The 23,006-nt window shown below is 39.2% G+C and overlaps 1 protein-coding gene across 8 annotated transcripts in view; it reads left to right on the top strand.

Moving 5' to 3' along the window:
* Meis2 (Meis homeobox 2) overlaps window positions 1–23,006 on the top strand; it is a 203,822-nt gene that overhangs the window by 47,552 nt on the left and 133,264 nt on the right. For all 8 annotated transcript variants that reach the window (XM_076850530.1, XM_076850528.1, XM_076850531.1 and 5 more), the window contains exon 8: window positions 14,444–14,589. In XM_076850530.1, the coding sequence (XP_076706645.1) occupies window positions 14,444–14,589 (146 nt within the window). The remainder of the gene's footprint in view (window positions 1–14,443; window positions 14,590–23,006) is intronic.

The raw sequence follows: 23,006 nt of genomic DNA, 5'->3' as shown, positions 1-23,006 counted from the left end.
GAAGATCATAAGTTGAAGGCTACCCTAGGCAACTTACAAACCTCTGACACAAAACTTAAGAAAGGAAGGAAGGAAGAAAGGAAGGAAGGGAGAGAGGGAGGGAGGAGGGAGGGATCCTGATATAGCTCCACGATAGAGCACTTGTCTAGCATGTGTGAGACCCTGGGACTGATACCCCTCCCCCCAAGATAAAACAAAAAACACATACATGATAGAAGGGTTTGTCTTTTTTTTTTTTTTAAGAGTCAACTTTTAATAGTCTTAACGATAGTCCTATTCATATATACATTCTTATTGCCTTAGACACAAAATAAAGTGGACAATTTAATGAGCTTTAATGTATACATTCATGAGGCCAGTGTCATATTAAGGTATTGGATGGCTCTATTACCACCCAAAAGTTTCCTTGTACTTTTTAGCCCATCCTCTATCCTTCCCTCTGCGTGTGTCTTTTGGTCATTAAGCATTTATATGCATTTTCTAGAACTTAACATATTTGGAATTATGCAGTATGTCATCTCCCACCCCAAATTATCTACTTTGAATGGGTGAAGTTTTGGTATGGCATCTTTCACTTAGTATGATTTTTAGATGTAACATGATGTATGTTTCAGTGGTTTATCCTTTATGTTGCTGAGTAGTATTTCAGTATATAAATATACCATATTCTATGAATTCTGATTCATTTTAAGAAAGGAAGTAACTAACACTTACTGATGCTCTTCCACTGTGTCAGGCCACATGTGACACTGTATGCCGTGTGTATGGTTCTTGAGTTTGCGGTTAAGAGGAAAGTACCTGGCAGAAAGTAGATTTAATAAATAATAGCTCTTACTCTTATCTTTTCATTTAATTTATAATTAACCTGTCAGATATGTATAACTTTTCCCATCTCACAGATGAAGAAACTGAGGTTCACAGTTTTGTTTTAACCAAAGTCACACTCACCAGGTAACAAGTAGATCTGGAAATTCAATATAAGACCTGTTTTATTCCTCATCCCATGCTTCTTCCATTGTATCAACGGTTTTTTCACAAGGTCATGTGCCTCTGTGTTTATGTGGGAGGGGTTGGAGGAACAGAACAGAGGGACAAGGACTATGTCAGAAGTGAGCCTCCAATATGAAAACAAAGCAGTATAGCTGCCCAAAGATGTAGAATAATGTCATAAATTTAGAAAAGCAAAGATGAATCAAGTATGTAGGACTCTATTCCAAATGCAGGGCCCCTCTATTTTTCACTGTTCCATTTCAATAAAGTTGCTTCCTCCCTACAGTATGTCTTACACATTAATGTCCTTGGAATTTATGACATATCAACTTTTAGAGACCAACATTCTGGATAGATTCTCTTTCTAAATTTTAGATATAAACTCATAAAGTTCATAAGCATATTCAGAGGTATGGATCATCTGTGAATGTATTCATTAAAAGCTCAGGCACAAACTATACCCAACACATTATACGAAGTTCTTAAGAAAAAATAAGAGACACAGTTCTTGACTTGAAGAAACTTACAGTTTTAGGATAGAAGAAATGTAGGAGTGGTGTTTCTGTGTGTGTGTGTGTGTGTGTGTGTGTGTAGTGTATGTATCCGTGGAAGTCTTCTAGAGTTATTCTGAGTGTTAAAGTAAGCCTGGAAAGAGTAAATAATTGAGACTAGGGTTCTGCTATGAGGTGGTAGAATTAAGGGTGGAAAAGGATCATCTTAGATTTAAGGTTACTCCAGTTTTCATTATGAATATCTTTATGACATAAACAACATAAAGTCTATCCTAAATGTTTTAAGCACATGTGTTTATCCATATGCAAGGTGCTAAGATGCCCTTAGTAAGTGCCCTTGAAATCACATTGTTATGAAGCAGTTCAGAAAAGTTTATGGAACCCTTCAAGTTCAGCTCCTAGACTTTTCTTTTTTTTTTTTTTTCCTTTCAGCATACTTCTTTGTATTTGGAGGATACAATCTGCCACCCTCCTCCTCCTCCTCCTTTTTCTAATATAATAGCTTTTTTTTGAGACATAATTTACATATCCTACAAATCACCCATGTAAAGTGAACTAGTCAGTGTTTATTAGTATTTATAATGAAGTTATGCAGCCATCACTGTTAACTTTAGAATATTTTCCCCACCCTGAAAGAAATCCTGTATGTGTTAAAGGTCATTTTCCATTTAAAGTGTTTTTAATGGGTTCCTGTGTCTGTGGTTCTTTAGAACATAAGACTGTATAAAGAGTAGTCAACTTGTACTATCTTACATTATTCTTACTAAACAGATACATTATTTATTTCCCTGGGGCTATTACATATATCATGGATCTCCATTTGTATTATGTTGCAGAACATACCTGCTTATTCTAAAACCATAGCACTAGATTTATTTAACACAGTAATCATAAATGGGATGTTGCTACTTTTACGATGTTTGTGATTTAATTTATTAACTTCTTAAACAACATTTCAGAGTTTGGTTAGGAAACTCTGTTGTGTGAAAATGTTCTTTGAGAAAATATACAAATTATAACTGTGTAGAAGTTAACAAACATCCTCCAAATGTGAAGTGTTAGTGGTTTAAAAAGTCCTCATCTGAAACCAGTCATCAGCTTCACAAGACCACAGTTCTTCCACAGGTAGCAGTGACTAGCAGTGCTAAAAGCTTTCCACAGGGAATGTTGATAGATGTCTCAATCTAGTTGTCTTAGTGAACATTATTATTATTATGGAGATGACTATCTTTTCTCTTGACACAAAGGTTATTGTGGGTTTTTAAAACTGTATCATTTAACAATGTTAGTTTCAAAGTTATAATTTTATTCAAATATTACATTGTTTTCATTTTACAATAATTAATTGTGGAGGAGATATTCAAAATGTCTTTTTATCTTTGTTACTGGAATTGATATCTGCTGATGTAAATTCACAGAGAAATATGATCTTAAGGATTCAAACTCATCAACTATATTATTAAAAAGTCCCTGTTTTGCAGGACTGGGCTGGGGCTCAGCAGTAGTGCATTTACCTGACATGTGTGAGGCACTGGGTTTTATTCTCATCACCAAGTATAAATAAATAAAATAAAGGCTTATCAACAACTAGAAAAAAAAGTCCTTATTTTTGTTTTAGATAGCAAATATGATAATAAAGCAAGGACTCCAAAAATGGAATGAAATAATTTCTACTACAGATAGAACTTTTCTTTTTTACTATTTCTTCCAAGAAATTTTACTATTTATTGATACTTGATTGATATTTAATGTTTCACTTAACATTATAATATGCTAAGGTGATAATAAGATATAAAATTATGTCCTTAATTGATAAAATGAGAATATTATTGTCAATGTATATAGTTTTGATGTAGTTAATACACTTTTGGAGGCAGAATAATTGTTGTCTAGTTTTAGTATAAAATGTTTAAAATATTTTTTATATCAATGGCCTTTTGCAGAAAATTCTTTTTGCAAGTATAAAGGCCATATCTTTCCTTGAAAGACCTGTTGATTCAGAGATGTTAGCCAGCTATCTTTACTAAAACACTTTACAATGCTAAATATAGTCCACTTCAGTTAAATATGGGTATTTTAAAAAAGAAAATCCCAGTTAGACTGCAACAGAAGGACATTTTGTGTGACAATATTTTGCATGATTAAAAATTTAAACAGAATAACAGCTATTTATATTTACAGTTACATGAGAGTAATTACTAAAGCAGACAAAATACTTAGAGCATAATTTAATAATGTTTTCCTCCAGCAAAGGTGCCAAAATTGTTATTTGCATAATTTTCACAATTCGTACTGAAACATAGCTAAGGGAAATTGGGAAGCCATCTCTCCCTAAGCACCTTTCTTCTTCTGTAGGAGAGGCCGGAAAGAGACTCATGTATCTTAACAACCCACTTTCATATAAATTTCCACAAACACCATGACCCTCATGTCAAATTGTTAGGGGAAAGAGATGTGTTCCATTCATACTTTTTCTTTTGGGGTCTTTATTTCAATGGCTAGCCTCAGCCCAACTTCAAGGCTCCTTGTTATAACATTTGCTGGCTCAAACATTAACCTCCTGAGAGGTGCATTCTGGGCTGTTGGTAACTTGATCAGCTTGGTCTTCTCTGGGTCTCTCTCTCTCTTTCTGGTTCTTTGTATCACAGGAGGGAGATGATGGTATCTGGCACATTCCTAGGATGACTTGAAGATAGCAGCCTTCTGTGTTTAGGTCTGAAAGATTGTGAACTCTGTTAGCTGAAATGCCACTCTAGGGAAGCGAACAGAACATTAAAAAAGCTTTAGCTTTAGGTACTGTAGTGCAAGTAGAGTCAAATTTGAGAGCTGGGACTTGAGTGGACATTTGTCCCTGCTTTCTACCTTAATAAAATCTGAGTGTTAACTGTGGAAAAGGGCATTCCAGAGATCACTAAAAATGAATCATTAGAGTGCCCAGAAGAGCTTTATTATGATGTACTGTGTATAACTTCAGAACATACTCTGTACTTTAATATGTGCTTTTCAGGTAACTGAGTAACAAGTACATTCTTTTATCCTGCACCACAGAGATTAAGCAATCTACTGAATTATAATGGCAGCAGAATATACTTTTCTATTGGTTTCCGGCAGTATCCTTTAGAGGATTCTGTGGGAGACTTAGGAGAATAGATTTCCTTTCTTAAAACACTTTAAAATTTTTAGTGAACTCTGTGTGTGTGAGTGTGTGTGTGTGTGTATGTGTGTGTGTGTGCATATATATATATATATATATATATATATATATATATACACACACACACGTTTCAAAGGACAATGAATGAAATATATATATTTCAAATGAGAAAAGCCAAATTAAGTGAAGACTAGGCTAAGAGTGTTGTAAGCTTTCGTTTACTTCTGCTATAAAGGATTAGAGTGTTCCAGTCAATAAACAAAGCCGTTTTATGGCTCCTAACGGGTAAATTGAGGGGACTGATTTGGTCAAGGACCAGTATGAGGATGTTTCTGTTCAACAGTTAACAGGATTCAACATGATATGGAAAATACAGGCGTGCAAAACTATACTACGACACTCACGTTGCCAGCTAAAGCCTAAAACACAGCCACATTTACATATGTGTCCATCTGTCTGTTTTTACACTTTATTTTTCCAACCAGTGGGTGAAGTGGTTTTCATCCAAGCTGCAGTCTGAATTTTTTTCTTCACCCACCACTTTCCATTATATCATATAGATGCATATTTTAAAGTGCATGTTATTTGTCTCTGGACGCACATTTGCACAGCCTTGGCTGGGTTTCTGTTTCTTTTCTGGAAGGTTAGCCCATCTCCACAGGCCTGTCCGCTTTGCAGCTGCCTGCACCAGCCAGGTTGTCTCAGGATCACTCAGCAAGCAGTTTGTCACCTTCTCCAGGTTGCAGACCCCCCACTGCTCTCCCTCCCTGCTCCCCCCCCCCCCCCAGTTGCAGGCCAGGGTGCCGCTGCCACGGCCACAATCCAGAGCCAAGCTGGTGAGAATGGAAGTGCTTTCGGTCTCTTCAGTGGAGAGCCTGCGTAAATCCTGTGTAAATAGAGGGAGGATAACAAAGAATGAGCCCCTGCAGCTCTGAGCATTTGGAGCCATTTGGGGCTGAATTTGCTAAATGCTGCTTATACCGCCTGAAAAGTTGAAGAGAAAGGAGCATAAAATCCCTTCTTTTTTTCCCTTTCTGCTCCTACCCCGGGGGGAGGGTGTTCAGGACTGGGGAAGCCCGAGGTAAGCCGATGAAGACTTGTTTTTTCAGTGCTCTTTTGAGTGTGAAAAAGGTGGCCTGGGTCACTGTCCTCTCTTTAATGTCAGAAAACCCACACAGTTAGTAAATGTTGCATGTAAACGAAAGCATTTCATCTCCTCTGCTTCCCTCCATGCTCGTGGGCCATGACTAGTCACTTGAAAAATCACAGAAAAATTTCACTTTAACGTGTCCAGACAGTTAGGCACAGCAGGAGAGTAAAAGAGATCAGTAATTAGCAGGTCTCACTGCTGGCCCCTCACTCTCCCCGCGTTTCTGGGTCTACAGCTCCGCCCCCTGCCCCCCACCACTCAAAGATCTGATGTGAAAAAAAGTAAATTACTTGTGGAAAAAGATTTATTTTGCTGATGGTTCTTGGAAAGCAAGTTTTGCAAGGCTGTATTCTGAAAGAACTTGGTAGAAGCTGCTGCTGCTTCTTCCTCCTTGTCTTTCTCCTCCATTCTCATTTGAAATCCTGATGCAGATTTCTCAGTGGGATGCCCAACCACTGCAAGAAAATGTCTTTTGACTCTTAGTGCATTTTAGTCCTGTTGTCCAAGTTAATACTTAAGAAAAAAGAAACATAAAGATATGATGGAGAGAAAACTAGTCCACAAAGCACTGTGTGGTGCGGTTTCCCTGGCTTTATTTTACTTTGTTTATAAATGTAATGTTTCCTAATAACCCTGAGAGCCTAGGCAACGGGGTAGCTCCCTTTCTCCCAGCATTCTCTTTCCAATGGTCAGATTTGAGATGGAGCACCATTTTCACAAACAATAGGTGACACGTGTCTCAGATGTCTCTGAGGAGGACCATGAATATTTGTGCACAATGAAACACTGAGCATGGTATGACCCAGTGCCCACAGGGCAGGGAGAACAGAGGGAAGAAGCCCTAGGCTTGGTGGCTGCTAAAGCCAGGGAATCTCTTTCAGAGGCACTTTCTTCAAAGCAGCTCAAAGTCTCATGAGGTCCTAAAAATGTGACCAGAGGCTCCTGCTACCAATTTGTTCATTCCACTGACATTTGAGTATTTGCTCTGTCAGTGTTTGGGATTCAGAAATGAGGAAGACACAGGTTTTTACCTTGCAAGCTCACAGACAAATTAGTGAATAGATAAATTAAAAACAGAAAAATAAGCACAAGAGAAGTAAGAACAAACTGCTGAAGAAGTAGAGAGTATAGCACACTAACTCTGTTAGTGGGAACTAGGGGAAGCTTTACAAAGGAGATCCCTTTATTTACTGGGTTTTGAAGGCTTGATAGGAGTTTGCTAGTGAAGAAGAATGGAAAGGGAGTGTGTGTGTGTGGGGGGGGGGGGGGATAAAGAAAAAGGGCATTCCCAGCCAACAGGAAGGATTAAAACATGGAGTCTTGAAAGATCCCTGACTCCAAAAACATCTTTAAATTTAGCAGACAACCTTGTTTCAAAATGATATTTAATGTAAGCTTTAGATCTAAAGGAAACAAAAATGACTCACTGTATAGATAATGGAGGTATTCTTGTCCGTGTAAAAATATGCATCTGCTTATTTGTTGGTTCATACTTTTTTCTCAATGTCTCTTTGGGACATAGATGTAAATACCTGCACCCCATACCCCATTATTTCTTTAGTGGTGAGGGGTAATCCAGAGGCTAGCTTCAGCCTGTACATCATCCTGCCCTTCCAGCATTTTGAGGGTGAGAGCAGAGGATGTGAGCATGGGCTTTGAAGGATAAGTGCCACTCTGCCACTTCTGTATGACAAGTTTCTTGAATCTTGGCCTTCCTATCTGTAAAATGGAGCTGATGCCAGCAATTCTGTCATTTATTTGTTGTGAAGATGCAGTCAGGATCAGAACATTGTAAATGCCAGTGACCATTACTTGTGATCATGATGGGAAGGAGAGTGACAACAGTGTCAGTAAAGGAAGGAAACAATATTCTGGACATTCTCAAGATTGAGAATAGATGTCAAAAAATACCTACCTAGCATTAAGTATTTAACATTTTAGGAACTGCATAAATTTGTGTATGTATGTGCAAGTATATGTGACTATGGGCAAAAATATTCAGTTTATGCACACATTTCAATATTTGTATACAAATGATTGAGGTTTTCTTTTTAAAGCTACAATTTAATTTATATATAGGTTTAGAATAACTTATAACATCTATAAATATCTATATGTTCATGAATATACCTAATTCCTGGAAGCGAGCTATTTGGAAGATATTGATGTCTGTCTATCTATGAAATTAGTAGATTTAAATTGCAAAACATGAAAGTAATAATAAAGATAATTGATTTTTATTGCTTAAAAAAGATAAGGAAAAAAAAGCCTTGCTCTTTTGGGTCATTCTTAGTTTATTTTGCATATATTTTGTATGAATGTATTTAACTATTAAACTTAGTCCAAAACAAGAAGTGGTGATTAAATTATGCACTATCAGCTTACCCAAAGGAAGTAAAAACACCAGGTTGAACTCAGGATTGCTTTACCACTGAGCTACATCCTCAGTCCTTGCCCAGCCCTTGTTTTATTTATTTATTTATTTTGGATACAGGGTCTTGCTAAATTGCTGAGGCTGGCTTTGAATTTACAATCCTCCTTCCACAGCTTCCCAAGCCACTGGTGTTACTGGTGCGTGTCACCATGCCTGGCCCCAAATAAATTTTATTTGTCCTAGTTATTTCTCTGAAGATACACTGACTGAGTCGCTAGTTTTAGATGGTTGTTATTTGACAATATGCCAAATGTCATAGAAACATTATCCTATGTTTTAAAAAGTGGCTTCAAGGAAGGGAAATGTATCATTTTAATCACAGTTCTATGAAGTGTTTAATAGTATCCAAGTGATGGCATCAAATCTCATGAGAGGCTGAAAGTATGGATAGGAAGTTTTCACATTTGTAGCATCTCTGGGGTCAGACTGGTGCTATCTATATCAGGGTCTCTACTTGGACCATGGTAAGCCAATTAAGAACAAATCCTGAGTTATCAAAGATTCTTGCTGTACTGATTGCATTTAAAACTCTTGCAATCTCTGGCTGGCTTTGGGAGTGTGCACATTATTTGAAGCCAAGCTGGACCAGTTCTTGCTAAGTCCCAACCTCTGGGCCCTAAAAATAATCTTTTCTCTGCATTTAGACTTTTCCCTAAAGAATTGGCCTTATATGGATCTGTCATTGATTACAGAGTTCAGACAAGGTAATGCTTTGAAAAGTAAAATAATTTGCAATGTTTCTGAGAATTCCAGTAGTATTTGACTAGGCTTAAAATTGCCTTGCCTAGGTTCCAGTTTATCTTTGACCACATGTAGCTGTAAAATCGTGGGCAAAGACTGACCATCCTAGCCTCAGTTGTCTCATTGCAAATATTTGTTTTGGGGGGACAGTGTAAGTAGGAGTAGTTTGACTATGAACACTGTGGCTGTTGCATTGTGTTTCTGAGGGACAGTGAAAGTTCTATGCCCCTGTGGTATAAGACTCATAATAGCACCTGCTGTTTTTATCATCTTTTTTTTTTTTTTTTTTCCAAACCAAGTAATTGATGTCTACAATACAGACAGATTTTTGGCTAAAGAGAGTAAGACATTAGGCCAATGGCAGGAAATGATGTCCTTTTACCTGGGTAGTTTTTATGACCAAGAATTTTACGGGTGAGAATGTCTGCTATAGGGTCATCTGCCAATCTTCTTGTAGTGGGTCCACATCCTCCTTGATTCTCCAGATGAACAGTTTTGCTTATGGATTTTGTCTACTCCTGGATGATGGTAGTATCTCAAGATTTAGCTTCCAGCATCTAGGCTCTCAGCCTTTCTCTTTTAAGTAGGAGTATGCTGGAGCTACTTAGCAGAGTAGTGCCCTGTTCAGTCATGGGAAGCATGTGTAACTTCATCCAGAGCATGAGTGTAAATCCAACTAGAGATACTCTCAAAATACTTCACAGTCTTAAAACAGGAGGAGGATGCAGAGATTAGATTGAGGCCTTCAAGCAACAAGGGGTAGTAAACTAAGAGGATCATCTCTACTGCCCACAGTGGGTCCTCCAGCTGAAGTGAGCATTACAACCACCTGGAGGGCTTATTAACGCAAATTGTTGGGTTCTACACCTAGCATTTCAGACTCACTGGGCCTGAGAATTTGCATTTCTCACAATCTCTTAGCTGACGCTGAAGCAGCTGGACCTCATTTTGAGAAGCCAGTGCCCTGCAGCTTCTTGAGTTCTCTTTAACCTTCACCACCAGAAGATTAGGATGGGGTTGGGTGATAATGGCCAGTGTAGTACATGGGGTTGCAGTTCTGATGATGGTCAGAATGCTATGGCTTTCCTGCAGGGAACAAGGCCCAGGACAAATCATAATCATTTCCAGTTCATGGGAGGAAAGTGGAATTTTAACTACTTACTGTTCCTGAGGTTGTGTACCATTTCAAGTTAGGTCACCTGGTTGGGTGGCTTCCAAAAAACCAGCTTCAGGCCAATGGCAGAAGCAAATCCAAGGCGTTGTTAAAAATATCAGTTCTTGGTCCCTGCCCTAAGATATTTTGACTCAGTGAGTCTGGGTAAGGCTTTAGGACCTGTGTTTTTAACAATCTCACCTGATCTTTAAATCTACCATATTTATTTGTTCAAAGGCCTCCTTCTCATGGTCACATAAATGTTCACTAGTGCACATCTATATTAAGTATCTTTCCCAAAACTCAGACTATTCCCTTGGTCAGGGGATTAGCAATCTTTTAAAGGAAGCCCACCCAGTCTTTCTTTCTTTTTGGTACTGGGCATTGAGCCCAGGGGTGCTTAACCACTGAGCCACATAACCAGCCCTTTTTTATATTTTATTTTGAGACAGGGTCTCACTAAGTTGCTTAGGGCTTCCCTAAGTTGCTGAGGCTGGCTTTGAACTCACGATCCTCCTGTCTCAGCCTCCCGAGCAGCTGGGATTACAGGTATGCACCACCACACCTGGCACACCCAGCCTTTCTCTGTTTAGATTTTCAGCATCAGAGATAGCAGTGCTGGTAGAATAGGGCCTGTGGTTTAGTCCCTCAAACAGGCTCCTGTAGGCACTTAGGCCTTCTAAGTGTGTTTAGAGCAACACACTTAATGCGTTATTCCTGGTGTGTTTAGAGCAACTATGTACACGCAGGTGACTGACCCAGCCCAAATTATTAATATTCAAATTATTAATGGCATTATTTATACCATAGGAACCAGCTCTTAAGAGCCCCATGTAAGTGTATTCCCCAGAGTAGAGATAGTCAGAAAGACCGAAGGGCCCTTGAGTAAGCTCATCAATCAGTTCAGTCATTCATCCACCCAACATCACTGTGTATGTGCTCTGGAAAGGCATGGGGATATGTTCTTGGGATAAAAAAGATAAGCAAGAAACAGTTCTTGCCCTCAAGGAGTCCACAATCTTGAATCCTAACTTCAGATGGTGAACTATATGCTATCAGCTTTCAAATGTCCTTTGGCATGGGCAATTGTGCTAGTATAAATACCTTGAGCATATGAACTGGTTTGGCACATGTGTGAGGGATTTCCAACCATCCTATACACACACACACACATACACACACACACACAGCCCTAAAACAAAAATACAATATCTTCTTTAATATTTATTAACTGTAGCATCATCTGCAGAATTTTATTTTAGGCTGCAAAGCATAGTTTCCTTTCAAATTTTCCTTTATGCTGTTGTTGGTACTCTATTCTGGAGTTGGTTCACAGTCCACTGGAGGAAAAAATGATGGTATTCATTGTTACGTTGGAAGAGGAAAATCTCTCTTTTTTATAGAGATATAAACACTAATATTAAAAGTATTTTGTTATTAATAAAAAGCCAGACATATTTTTATAATTATTTGTTAAATGAAATCTAAATTTAAATATTTCATAACATTTGTCTAAAATGGACTGCTTTACATTAAAATTCATGTAATGCTACCATTTCTCCAATTTAAGTCAGTCACCATCAAAGAATGTTCAAGCTTGCTATGTTTTTTTTTTTTTTTTTTTGGAGCTAAATATAGTGATTCATATAGTTTGAAGGCATTATCGGACCTCTTTGCTTTTAAACAAGAGAAAATGCACTGTGGAAATGCTGTCTCTTATTTTTAAGGTCATTGATTGGGTTAAAAAGGCAAATGCCTTTTTTCGTTGAACTTCCTTCAATTAAGCCATTAACCTTTTAAAATAAGTGTATTCAAAAATCTATCAAAAAAGCTAAATGAGATTTTAACAAAATTCTGACAATTTCAGCTTAAACATATACACAGAAACCATATGTGCTTAGGAAGAAATATATACACACAGGCATTGTTTACAGAGTGTGTTTTTATATTTGGAAGACACTGAAGGAAGAGTTATTCCATACATACATTATCTGAAATGTACATTCAGATAGCCCACATAGATTTTACATTAAGAGACAGAGATATCTCTATCCACAGTAAGTAGACAGACAGACAGACAGACTTCAAACTTGCACTTGCAGTGTGGGTTTTTTTTTTTTTTTTTTTCCCCTCATCTCCGGGTACTGCTTTTCAAAATCGCCTCGGGCTACAGAACAGCACCTCAGATCCCCAAGGCCCACTGCCTGGCTCCTAATAGCCACTCTCCATCTGTGTCACATGAACAGCTGATGAGATCGCTCCAGTGTCTGTATTTTGGAGAGCACATCCACCCAGGTTAAAATGCTAGGGTTGCCAAGGAGCAGTCAGAAGCCATTAGTGTGGGTGAGAATTTGCCTTGCAGCAGTTCCTTGGCATGGTGGAAAGCGTGTGCACGTGTCCCTGCGTGAGCCTGTGTGTGTGTGTGTGTGTGTGTGTGTGTGTTCTGGTGTACATGGGTGTGCAGGAGGGTAGGCAGATGCAGACTGGATTCTATATATCCAGTATTCAGAAAGTCAAATGCCTTTTGTTTCCCTGTACACTGGTTTGTTCTTTCACTATTTGGGGTCTCTGTTTCTCTCCCTCTTTTTTTTTTTTTATCATAACAGAAGGCAAAGAAAAAGAGAACAGCAACTTCGGGGTCATGCTCTAGTGTTTGGGCAGATGGAAGGGAGCTGCTTTGCCTTGGGGCAGGGTGGTTGTAATGAAGTGGCCTGTCAGTCTGTAAATAGTGAGGGTCATCTCTTCCATGTGATGGAGGGTATCGCATTGCAGTGAAAATGGAAATGTCAATAAAATTAATCTGCCAGCTCTTTGCTGTGGTTTTTCTGCTTCTCTGGTCAAAGAAGGTTGAGGGTGTTTTCTGCGAGAAAGGAAAAGAACAGGTACAGGGAAGCCCACAGAGCAGATCTCAAGTTAGAAGGCCAGTGACCCAGCGGGCAGGAAGTCTGTGTTGTCGCACAGTCCAGGAGTTGGGGAGCGGGTCTGGCAATGAGCTGGTGGATCTATAGCATTCCTCGGGAAGCTCCAGAGCGTCCAGCTCAGGCTACATTGAGCACAGAGTTTATTGTTTTAGGCTTTCTTGGACAAGGTTTTTACTTAGCATGGGATTTATGGCATTTACTGCTAATGAATGTCTATTCTTAAATTACAAAAACCCCCATCTCAGCGCAATTCCCAGATGTCCTTCCAGGACCCTGGCTTCTTAAACACCAGCAGGGAGCATAAACTCTCCACTTCTCTGTTTTCCTCTTTCGTGTGGCTCCAGGCTAATGATGTGCAAGGAAAACACAGCCATCTATAAAGCCCCAGTGCTGTCCCCGTATTCTTCATTTATTTTGCATTTGATTATGCCACAAGTCGGATCTTGTTTCTTTCCTTTTTTTAAAGTTATTAGTTCAAATATTAATGTAGGGATATGGCATATATTGCTGCTCTTGATTGATGCCTTCCCAAAAACAGGAAGACGTGCTCGTATGAATTTTAAGAAAGTAGGGGTCCTGCAATGCCTTGCCAGAAGAGTTTTTCAGATACATAATTTAGATGCCCTCCAGGCAGGCTTTCAAGGCATTTTTGCCGGAGGGCAAGAAAAAATAACTATGACTGTTAAAAGTAAATGATTTTTGCTAATGCACAATTAATGCCAGAGAAAAGCACAGAAGAGAAAGATGTTGATAGAAACTTCTGATTAAGTGAGCACCCTACCTTGATGTGTATCTTTTCCCCCCCTCATGATAATGATCAGTGGTGCAGAGAGCTAAAAGTTTTCATGTCATGCAAATGCCGAGTGCAGGGTCATATGAGGAGTGTGCGAATGTGCGTGCTTAGGAGGTGACAGTTCTAGGAGGGGTTGAGCAGGCAGTGCGTTATGTGCAATCAACAGTGACACAGTTACTGTCACCTATGCAGGCAGCCTAGAATATATAGACTACAGAACATTTAACTTGATTACCCTACAGTATGTGTTCACTCTGGGCATGGGGATGCATTTCCACCGAATGGGTTTTCTGATGGCGGTTTTCCCACATTGGATTCCATAATTGACAAAGAGCTACTGCACTGTGTCAAGCACACAATTATAATTGAATTAATGATATGGGCGAGTGTGAGACACACAAAATTAACATTTGAAGAGGCCTGGTTTAATTTTGTCTTTTACATATTTGTGTCTCCAATTATACTTTAATGAAAGAGAATATACCCGCTTAATGGATTTCTTTCAACAAGCTTAGCTGAGCTCGTCATTAGCCGCACATTGTTGTTGGCACCCTTACTATGTTTTCTCTAATGCGTTTTCATTTCTTCCTACTAGGGGACGGTTTAGACAACAGTGTAGCTTCACCTGGTACGGGTGACGATGACGATCCAGACAAGGACAAAAAACGCCAGAAGAAAAGAGGCATTTTCCCCAAAGTAGCAACAAATATCATGAGAGCATGGCTCTTCCAGCATCTCACAGTAAGTCACAATGAGAGAGAGAGAGAGAAAAAAAAAAGTTTTTGTTGTTTTGCTAAGTTCTTCTAGTGAATTGCATGATTAGTTTAAAAATTAAGAGTGCCTGTTTTTCTCGAAATCTGATGACCAACAAAACAGTTCAAGTGTTATCAATATTACCATGCAAACAGCATCCTCCAGTAGGTAGCAGGGTTTCATTTTAAGAGGCCAGCAGTGGACCTTACTCAAAGTGGTCAGAGATCTTAAACAGTATATATGAGTAAATGTGTTTTTTAATGCTGAATGATATGAGAGAAACCTTAGATAATGCAACCACAACTAAAGGAAAGGGCTGGAAGGAGCTCACAAATCCATAAACATTGCTGATTATTAACAAAAGCCGTCTCTTCCAGGAGGCAAAAAAAAAAAAAAAAAAAAGTATCTTGCCACATGCATGTCCAAGCTCACAGTATCAGGTGCAGCTTTCCTTGCTGAAGCAGTTTACAAACATGTCATGTATTAATATGACAAATGCTGGGGTTATAGGTACTGTAATGCCTTTGTTTGTAAGGTGGAAATTAAAGATTTCTTTTTTGCTGTTCAAGTCCATTATCTTAAGAACTAACCCTGTTCACTTCCTGGAGAGGATTAACCATGTGCAACACTTTTAAAGTAACAATTTATCTTTATTCTCCTGTTTGCAATGGGTTTTATGTGTCAGTATATACTGTTGACTCTAAGACTCTCGTGACAAAAAAAAAAAAAATGACAATATACTTTTACAGAGGAACTAGGAATGCTTACATTTTATTTTCCACTTGGAAATTCTGAGAAAATGGTAAAAATTTCAGAGGATGCTTCTTGACATGATATTGTTTTCAGACCATTCTGTTTCGGCTAATGCTTAAAAACAGAGGAGCATGTTGGAAGCTGAAGGTCTTTGATTATCCAACTTGTGTGTCGCCATGCTGAATGACATTAGTTACAGTGTCATGGGTCCAGCACAAGGTTCCACTTTTATTTATGATGGTGGCTGCTGATCTGCTCTTCTCACCGGAGCTGCAGAGGGCAAGGGGTGGTGCGGTGGTGAGGAGGGAAAAGTGATAGATTCACATTCCTAAATCGGCCATTTTGATGTAAGGACATTAGTAGCAAACTAAGGTGTATCGATCTGGCCTGTGGTGTCAGGATTAGCTGGGAGAACCAACGAGGCTGCTGTGGTAGTGGTTATTCTTGCCTTGCAGCTATGGCCATTTCAAAGGTCAGGGCCCTGCACGACTCGGCTCAGAGGAATTAGACAGAACATGCGGTCTCTGGGCTGATTACTTAACCAAAGACAAAATAATGAGTCCTAAGCAAATACTGACTAATTGAAAGGGCTGTAAATCCATTACATATTGGTCAGGGATAATCAGGAGTATTTAATCACTTTTATCTATTCAGGAGCACTGAAGCTGCAACAGCAAAGCCCTGAACCTTGCCATGTGGTTATTATTCTCATCATTATCAAAATTACTTCACAGCTGTTCTTTGCTACATCACCTCAGCTGGAGATTTACTAACCTGTAAAATGTTTTTAATTTGGAAGTCGAGTGAGTGTGAGGGGAGGGTTTTCTCATTTTTAACCCGAGGTTTGTTTGGTTAGAGTAGCAACTAAGACAGACGGGGCAGCCGCCTATGGCAGACGGGCTGCTTTCTCCTGACCAGCTCACCTGGCTGCTTTCCTCCCCCCTGTCCTCTGTCATGCTCTGCTTTTCCTGGTCTAAAATAAAGACTTGGACAGTTGCTTTTCCAAGCAAACACCTGCATGTGTTTTCAGCCTCTGTGTCATCCAAACCAATGTCACAGAATAGCGGAACCTAGAGGATTTGGCTGCTGTGTTTACCAGTGAGGAAACTGAGACCCAGAAAGGGAAGCAACCAGCTGAAGGTCAAGCTGAGTCCAGGACCCAAGCCTTCCGAGTCACCACCTCATGTATTTTTTCACCATGTTATGATGACTTTGCTAAACTCATCGTCATCTTTAGCAGTTGCATAGAAATCTCACAGTCTCTGCCATCAAAACACTCAGAGTCAGAGGGGGGAGATGTGGAGAAGCCGAGTGCTGTTTTCTTTACTTGATTTTAAAACTTCCTGTTCCCTCAGCCTTTCTGCCCATATTCCGTGGGCTGATTCTCACGTGGAAGTGTCAGGAGCCTCGGTAGTTTTCTTGCCTGGTCCCGAGAAGCTCAGATCTCCTATCTCCTTGCTGGGGAATGTGCCACCATGCACTGTGGCCACTGGCTGAGAATCGTGGGTGACCAAGGATTCCAGGGCATTTGGTTCTATCGTACTGTAAACTAACTGTAAGAAGGAAGTTATCCTCACCCCAGTAGAGCATTCATCGAGTTAAATGTGTACAAGGCTTTGTGCAGAATTCTCTGTTCAACTAAAGTGTTTCATGAATGCCTATCCTTGGGGTGGGGAGAAGACTCAAATAACCAGAGCCCGGGAATCAAGAAACCTGCATTTCAAGTTCAGTTCGCCCCTGTAAAGGCTGAATCTCTGTTAAGTCCATTGAGTTCTCTGGACCTTCGTCTTCCTTGTTTTCCAAAAGAGAGGGACCCATTGCAGCATCTGTAGCCTCCTTTCCTTGTTCCTACATTCTGGTGCTGCTGGGACATTAAGTTAGACATTAAGCTGAGGCTCTGCCTCAGCCTCTATCACCCTTTCCTCTCCCCTTCCTCCACTTTACTGTTCACTAAGTGCTTTATTCTCTCTTCCCCATGACCTTCTTTCACAACTTGGCGGCTTCCTTACTTTCTCCCACTGGCCTTGCCTCCCATCCTCCTTATCTTTTCTGCATCTCCCTTGTATTTTAAGGAAATTCTCCCCCGGTTTCTCTTTGAAACTGTTTTCCCTCTTAATTCACACTTTACTCCCACCAGAGAGAAGAGGTTCAGTAACTTTGATGAGGATGGTCCTGTAAAACTTTTACTTTCCAATCTTTAATGAGCTCAAAGATTTACTCAGCTGTAATTCTGAGCTCAGAAACCAAGAATAGAGAGCCCTCACTAGCGACATGTTAATTTAGACTTCTTTTCTTACATGCACTAACAGGCATGAGGAAGTCCTTGGAAATAGAGATGCCCCAGTATATTTTTCTGTCATTTAATTAATTTCAACTTTCAAAGTGAAATGTTGGCTAGAGCTCACTGAAAATAGATGTAGTCTAAATTATTATTTCATGTAAATTTCTTTACAAGTGCATGATTCAATGTGCATTCCTCCATTATTAGTCTCTTTAACATTATTTCAAACTGGTTTGTTCCCTTTTGTGCAGTATGTCCTGTTCTTGTATTACAATAATCCCCGATGTACCCTTTTTTCTTTCTTTTTTAAAAAAGAAGCTAATTGAATTATCTCATTATTTTAATTTGTTAAGCAAATGTATTTTGCATCTCAGGATGTGTTCTTAAAGAAGGGGGCTGCTGAGGCTTTGCCCCCTGAATGGGCCATTGGCCCATTTTGACATTCATGCATTCATTAACTAGTAGAACATAAAAGAACTCTGGTTGTATTTTTTTTTTCCAAACACCCAACCAGCATGGAGCAACTTTTTCCAATAAGCCACAGGGGTCTCTCTACATATGTTCTCAACTGCAAGCTATTGTCACCTATTCTGAATACCTCAAAAGGCCCAGAGGGGGAAAAAAACCCACCTCAACAAAGGCCAACTGTAGCAATTGTTAAGTCTTAGTCTCAATATGACAAAAATCATTAACCTTCGTTTTTTTCTTGGAAGAACAAATTCCACTACAACTGTAACAGTTAAAACAATCTCTGAAATTCCTGTGTACTACCAACTTTTGGGGGAAAAGGGTAACAAATGTTGATAATTGGTTACAATGAAGAAAATATTTAAATTAAATCCAAAGTGGAATTTTAAAACCTCAAGCTATTTGATGAATTAGAGAGTTTCCATGTTCAGAGTCAAACACTTTGAATTGGCTTCCTCTGAGGTTCTATAATTACTTTATAGTTTCTAACCACCTATTTCCAGAATATCTTAATAAAAAAAAAAAAACTCCTTTAGAAAATTCACAATAATACATAAGTATTTTTTTTTTTTTTTTTTTTTTTTTTAGAAATTCAACTAACAAAGATGTTGTACATACATTACTCTCTTCCAATGGTCAATGGCTCTGCCTGGCTTCTCTGGCTAAGAAATATAGAAAAAACTGGAGAAAAATCTATTAGAAATTTATGTGCTTTTCTAGAAAGGCCTCAATGGCAAAAAAAAAAAAATCAAATTGTAAGAAAGTATTTTCCTTTTGCTAACACATTGGAGATTATGATATCATAAAAGTAAGCCTGCCATTACAACTATTTTTATTTGACTTCAAAGATAGTCAAAGAAAGAAACAGCAATAATACCCAGGCTGACAGTTTATTTATAACCATGAAGAACTCTTCCCCACCAAGAAGCCCTCATTGATCCCACTTGGGCTCTCAGGCACACTTTGAGAGCCCCCCTGGTTGTGTTGCAGAGAGCATACTTGATTATGGAAGAAGAACAGGAAGTGCTCACACCCAAAGACCACACTGGCTCCCACCAGTTTTTAACTAAAGGTCTTATTTGAAAACACAGGGATAAAACTCATCTGTTGAAGATGTGTGTACTGAATCAGAAGAAAGTTTTACTTAAATGTTACATAACATCATGCAGCCTTCTTAAAATTGCAGGTTTTAGACACTGTGCCCTTTGTCCGTGGCAAAATGCTTTGCCCCTCTCCATATCTGTAGGTGTGGGAAAGAGAAATGAAGCCTGCCACTCAATTTTCACTTATTTTATGCTTTACCTATTAGAATGTGTTTCATGAGATTTGGTAAAGGTCTAAGTTTGGTAATAAAAATATGTTTTAACATACATCATCCTTCTGAGTCAGTGTTCCCAAGTTATGAGTAAATACAGTTGTGTCTTGCTTTAGAGAAACATATCTCTTCAGTGAGTTCATCAAGATCTTGTTACAGCAAAATTAGTTATGTCCAATTTGTTATCGCACTGTATGTGTGAACACACATGCACACACATGTGTGCACAGAGGGAGAAAAAGAAGGAGGGAGGGAGATAGACTAATTTTGCTTTTTAACTATTTCTTTTCATCTTGAACAGATCCTGATGGATTCTTTTCTTAAATGAGGGAGTGGAATGTTCAGGTTGAGAGCACAGGGTGTGGAATGTGCAACATAGTAAATTTTTAATTTTAAGACATAACTCTGAGCCTTATTTTCCATATCTGTACAATGGGGATAATTCTAGACACACCTAATAGAGTTATTATGGGGTTAAATGAGATACTCATATGTACTTAATATAAAGTAACTATAATTCTTGGTTTAATCTAGTCATATGGCTAGCAAGAAGCATTGCTTCGTGGACATGGGCATCCGAAGTTACTACATCCTTTCCTGGCACTGTATGAGATAGGGAGACAAATAAGTCCCAACACCCTTTAGTAGGAGAGAACATGGTCTAAACCTCACTTTCTAAAAGCTGAATCAACATTTTCTGGCAGCTGGTGGATGCTAGGCGAGAGCATCCTGGAGTCCTGGTATCAATCAGAAACAGAGTATCCTGGTGAGCCTTCTGGGATGGAGTGGGAGGTGGAGAAGAAACTGGTGATGGAGTAGTTACAAATGCCTCAGCTGGACCTTGGTTTAGTAGAGAAAGCTCCTTTCACCCTTTGGGTTCCGGTCAATGGAATATGGACTTGCCTGCTTCCTCAGAGTGTTCAAGTCTAGACTCTCTGAGAGACACTGTGGAATGAATTTCAGAAAGCCGGAGGGGCACTGACTGTGAAATTAGACCTGGGTTTGGGCTCTCTGGTCTTGGGTAAGTCATTCAGTCTCTGAATCTGTTTCTTACCTTCAAAATGAAAATAGTAAATATCTGCCCTACCTACTGGTGGGATTGCTGTGTGGCTCCAAAGACACCGTCAGTTGGTATGCTCCAACATGGCTGCACAGATTCAAGTATCTTGGAATTTTGATTGTGTGCTTGGTTTTCCAGCTGCTGGAGGCCTCTGGTGTCTCATAGACACTGGTGAGGTTAAATGCATAGTACTGCCCACCTCATTTATCCTATGCCAATGTCTGTACTTGTCCATTTCCAAAAGCATATCCGTGAGAACACTGTGACTATTTTATCAGTAGACATCTTTTTAAGGACCTTGAATAACTGGTTAACTTAATCAGTATTTCCTGGATACTAGTTATTTCTACTAGAAAATTAGTGCCTCTATGATTCAGAGATTGGTCTACTTAAAAACTAATAGCTATGGGCCAAATTCATACCAAATATGAAATGCTGGCCTTATTTATACGGTAAGAGACGAGATGGCCTTTCTCATATTCAGAGATGCAAATGTGCACAGAATACAAGTGAGGCTCACAGGCTGAGGAATCCTAATGTGGATGCACATGCAGAACACAGCTGAAACACACCAGCAGAGAGGGAGCTTCCCTCTCACACGCAGCCGAGTAAGGCTGCCCCTCACCCGAGCCCTCGTGTTGTTTTCCTGCTTGCCAGGAGAAAACATCTGTGAGTTATTTGAATGGAACCTTATACTGGAGATCACTTGAATTGGTGTCATCCTTGTTTAATTTCAGGAAATGATGTCACAATGCATTAAATAACAATGCTGGGTGATTTATTTTCCCGTAGACATGCTGTCCTAAGCATTCCTCTTCTCTTGCAATGTTTCCAATTAACTGTAAGCTTGAGTGTTCTTCCTATTTCATAATGATTTTGAGGGGTGGGGGCAGGAGATTGGGGTGGGAAGAGGGATAATTTCTGAGGTTGCTGAGGTTCAGAGCTAATGGCACATCCATCATGTGCTTATTGGGACAGGAGAGTACTAAAAGTCCGAGTTGCGATCACCAGTGGCAACCTGCAATAGTGTTGTTTGGCTGTAAAGAATGTCTGAGAAAGCAAGCCTGCATGTTCTGGTGCTAGCTGTCTCCAGAGCCTCTAGATAATTCTAATAGCGACCTTCATACTGTAGCTTCTGCCTTTATTAAAGTTTCTATGCACTCCCTTCTTCAGTAAAGAATAGAGGACATAAGTCAATTCTGTGTACCATCTGTCGGCGTTTTTACAATTTCTCAAATTAAAGAGACAGGCCAAGAAATTTAATGTTGTGTTGAATCCTAGAAACTCTTCTAGAAGAAAGAATATTGCAACTGAATTGACTCTGTCGCGAGGGGAACATTGGAAGCTTCTGTGTCATAACCTTTGACTCGTAGTTCCAATTTGGTATTTAGAATTGGATCATGAGGGCTTCTGCAGAGGGGAGACTGAGGGTTTGGGATTCAGCAGCCTTTGTTCACGTGGGTGCTGACTGACATTGAGGCAAAGTCAATGGTGAGGTGGTGGTCCAATGGCTTTTCATGGGGGTGAGGAGGTACATGGTGTCCCCTATGCAAAAGCATTTCAGGACACAACATTTTGATGTACCTCAGACAGTCCAGATTAGAAAAAAGTTTACCTGAGATATGCTAAGAAAATTAACTCCCAGATTGTGAGCTACTAACTGACAGTCATTTAAAAAAAAATAGTCAATGACTGTTAGGCAGGGCAGAGGGTTTTTAGGGCACTTAAAGTACACTGTATGATATTATAATGGTGGATACATGTCATTATACATTTGTCCAAACCTGTAGAATGTACACCGTCGAAAATAAACCCTAATGTTAGCTGTGAACTCTGGGTGATAATTATGTGTCAGCATAGTTTCATTTTTTTTGTAATATATGTACCACTGTGATGGGGAATGATAAGGGGGTGGTATACTGGAGGCAGAGGCAAGATGTATGTGGGGAAATCTCCGTACCTTCCTCCCAATTTTGCTGAGAACCTAAAACTAATCTAAAAAATGAAGCCTATTTTAAAAAATAAGTAATTGAGTTAGAGGATTGAAGAATAAAATGCTTACTAAATTACCATTAAAAAGAAGCAAAAATAATTATTAGCTCAAAGTTTACCATCCATTTTTATAAAACATCACTTGAAGTATAACTGTTTAGAAATAAGTGGAAGAATTCAAGGAGATGGGGAATTCAGGACCCTTGAATAAAGGAAAATAGAAGGCATGTGCATATGTGAATATTCAGCTCTTTAAAATTCTAAGAATAGAGTACCATTAAATTCTGTTTAGTGAAACCCCTGAATATTCATTCAAATCATAGGAAAACTTTTCCATTTCTTCATTCCACATGACCACCGTTTTCAAGAGTGTTTTGTGAAGAAGTAGAATTATTAGAAATTTGAGGCCAGGTTTCCTGGGCTATGAGAGCAGTGACTATCCTTCAGCTTTGTGGCAGGACAGGGTCATAAAATGATCTTATTTGTTCAGGATCAATTTTGAGTTTACAGACTGTTACTGCACAGATTTTCAGAGG

Source organism: Callospermophilus lateralis, chromosome 3, assembly GCF_048772815.1.
Source record: "Callospermophilus lateralis isolate mCalLat2 chromosome 3, mCalLat2.hap1, whole genome shotgun sequence".
NCBI classification, from domain to species: Eukaryota; Metazoa; Chordata; class Mammalia; order Rodentia; family Sciuridae; genus Callospermophilus; species Callospermophilus lateralis.
The sequence above is the reverse complement of the archived record's forward strand: the minus strand, read 5'-3'. Positions and strand labels throughout refer to the sequence as shown.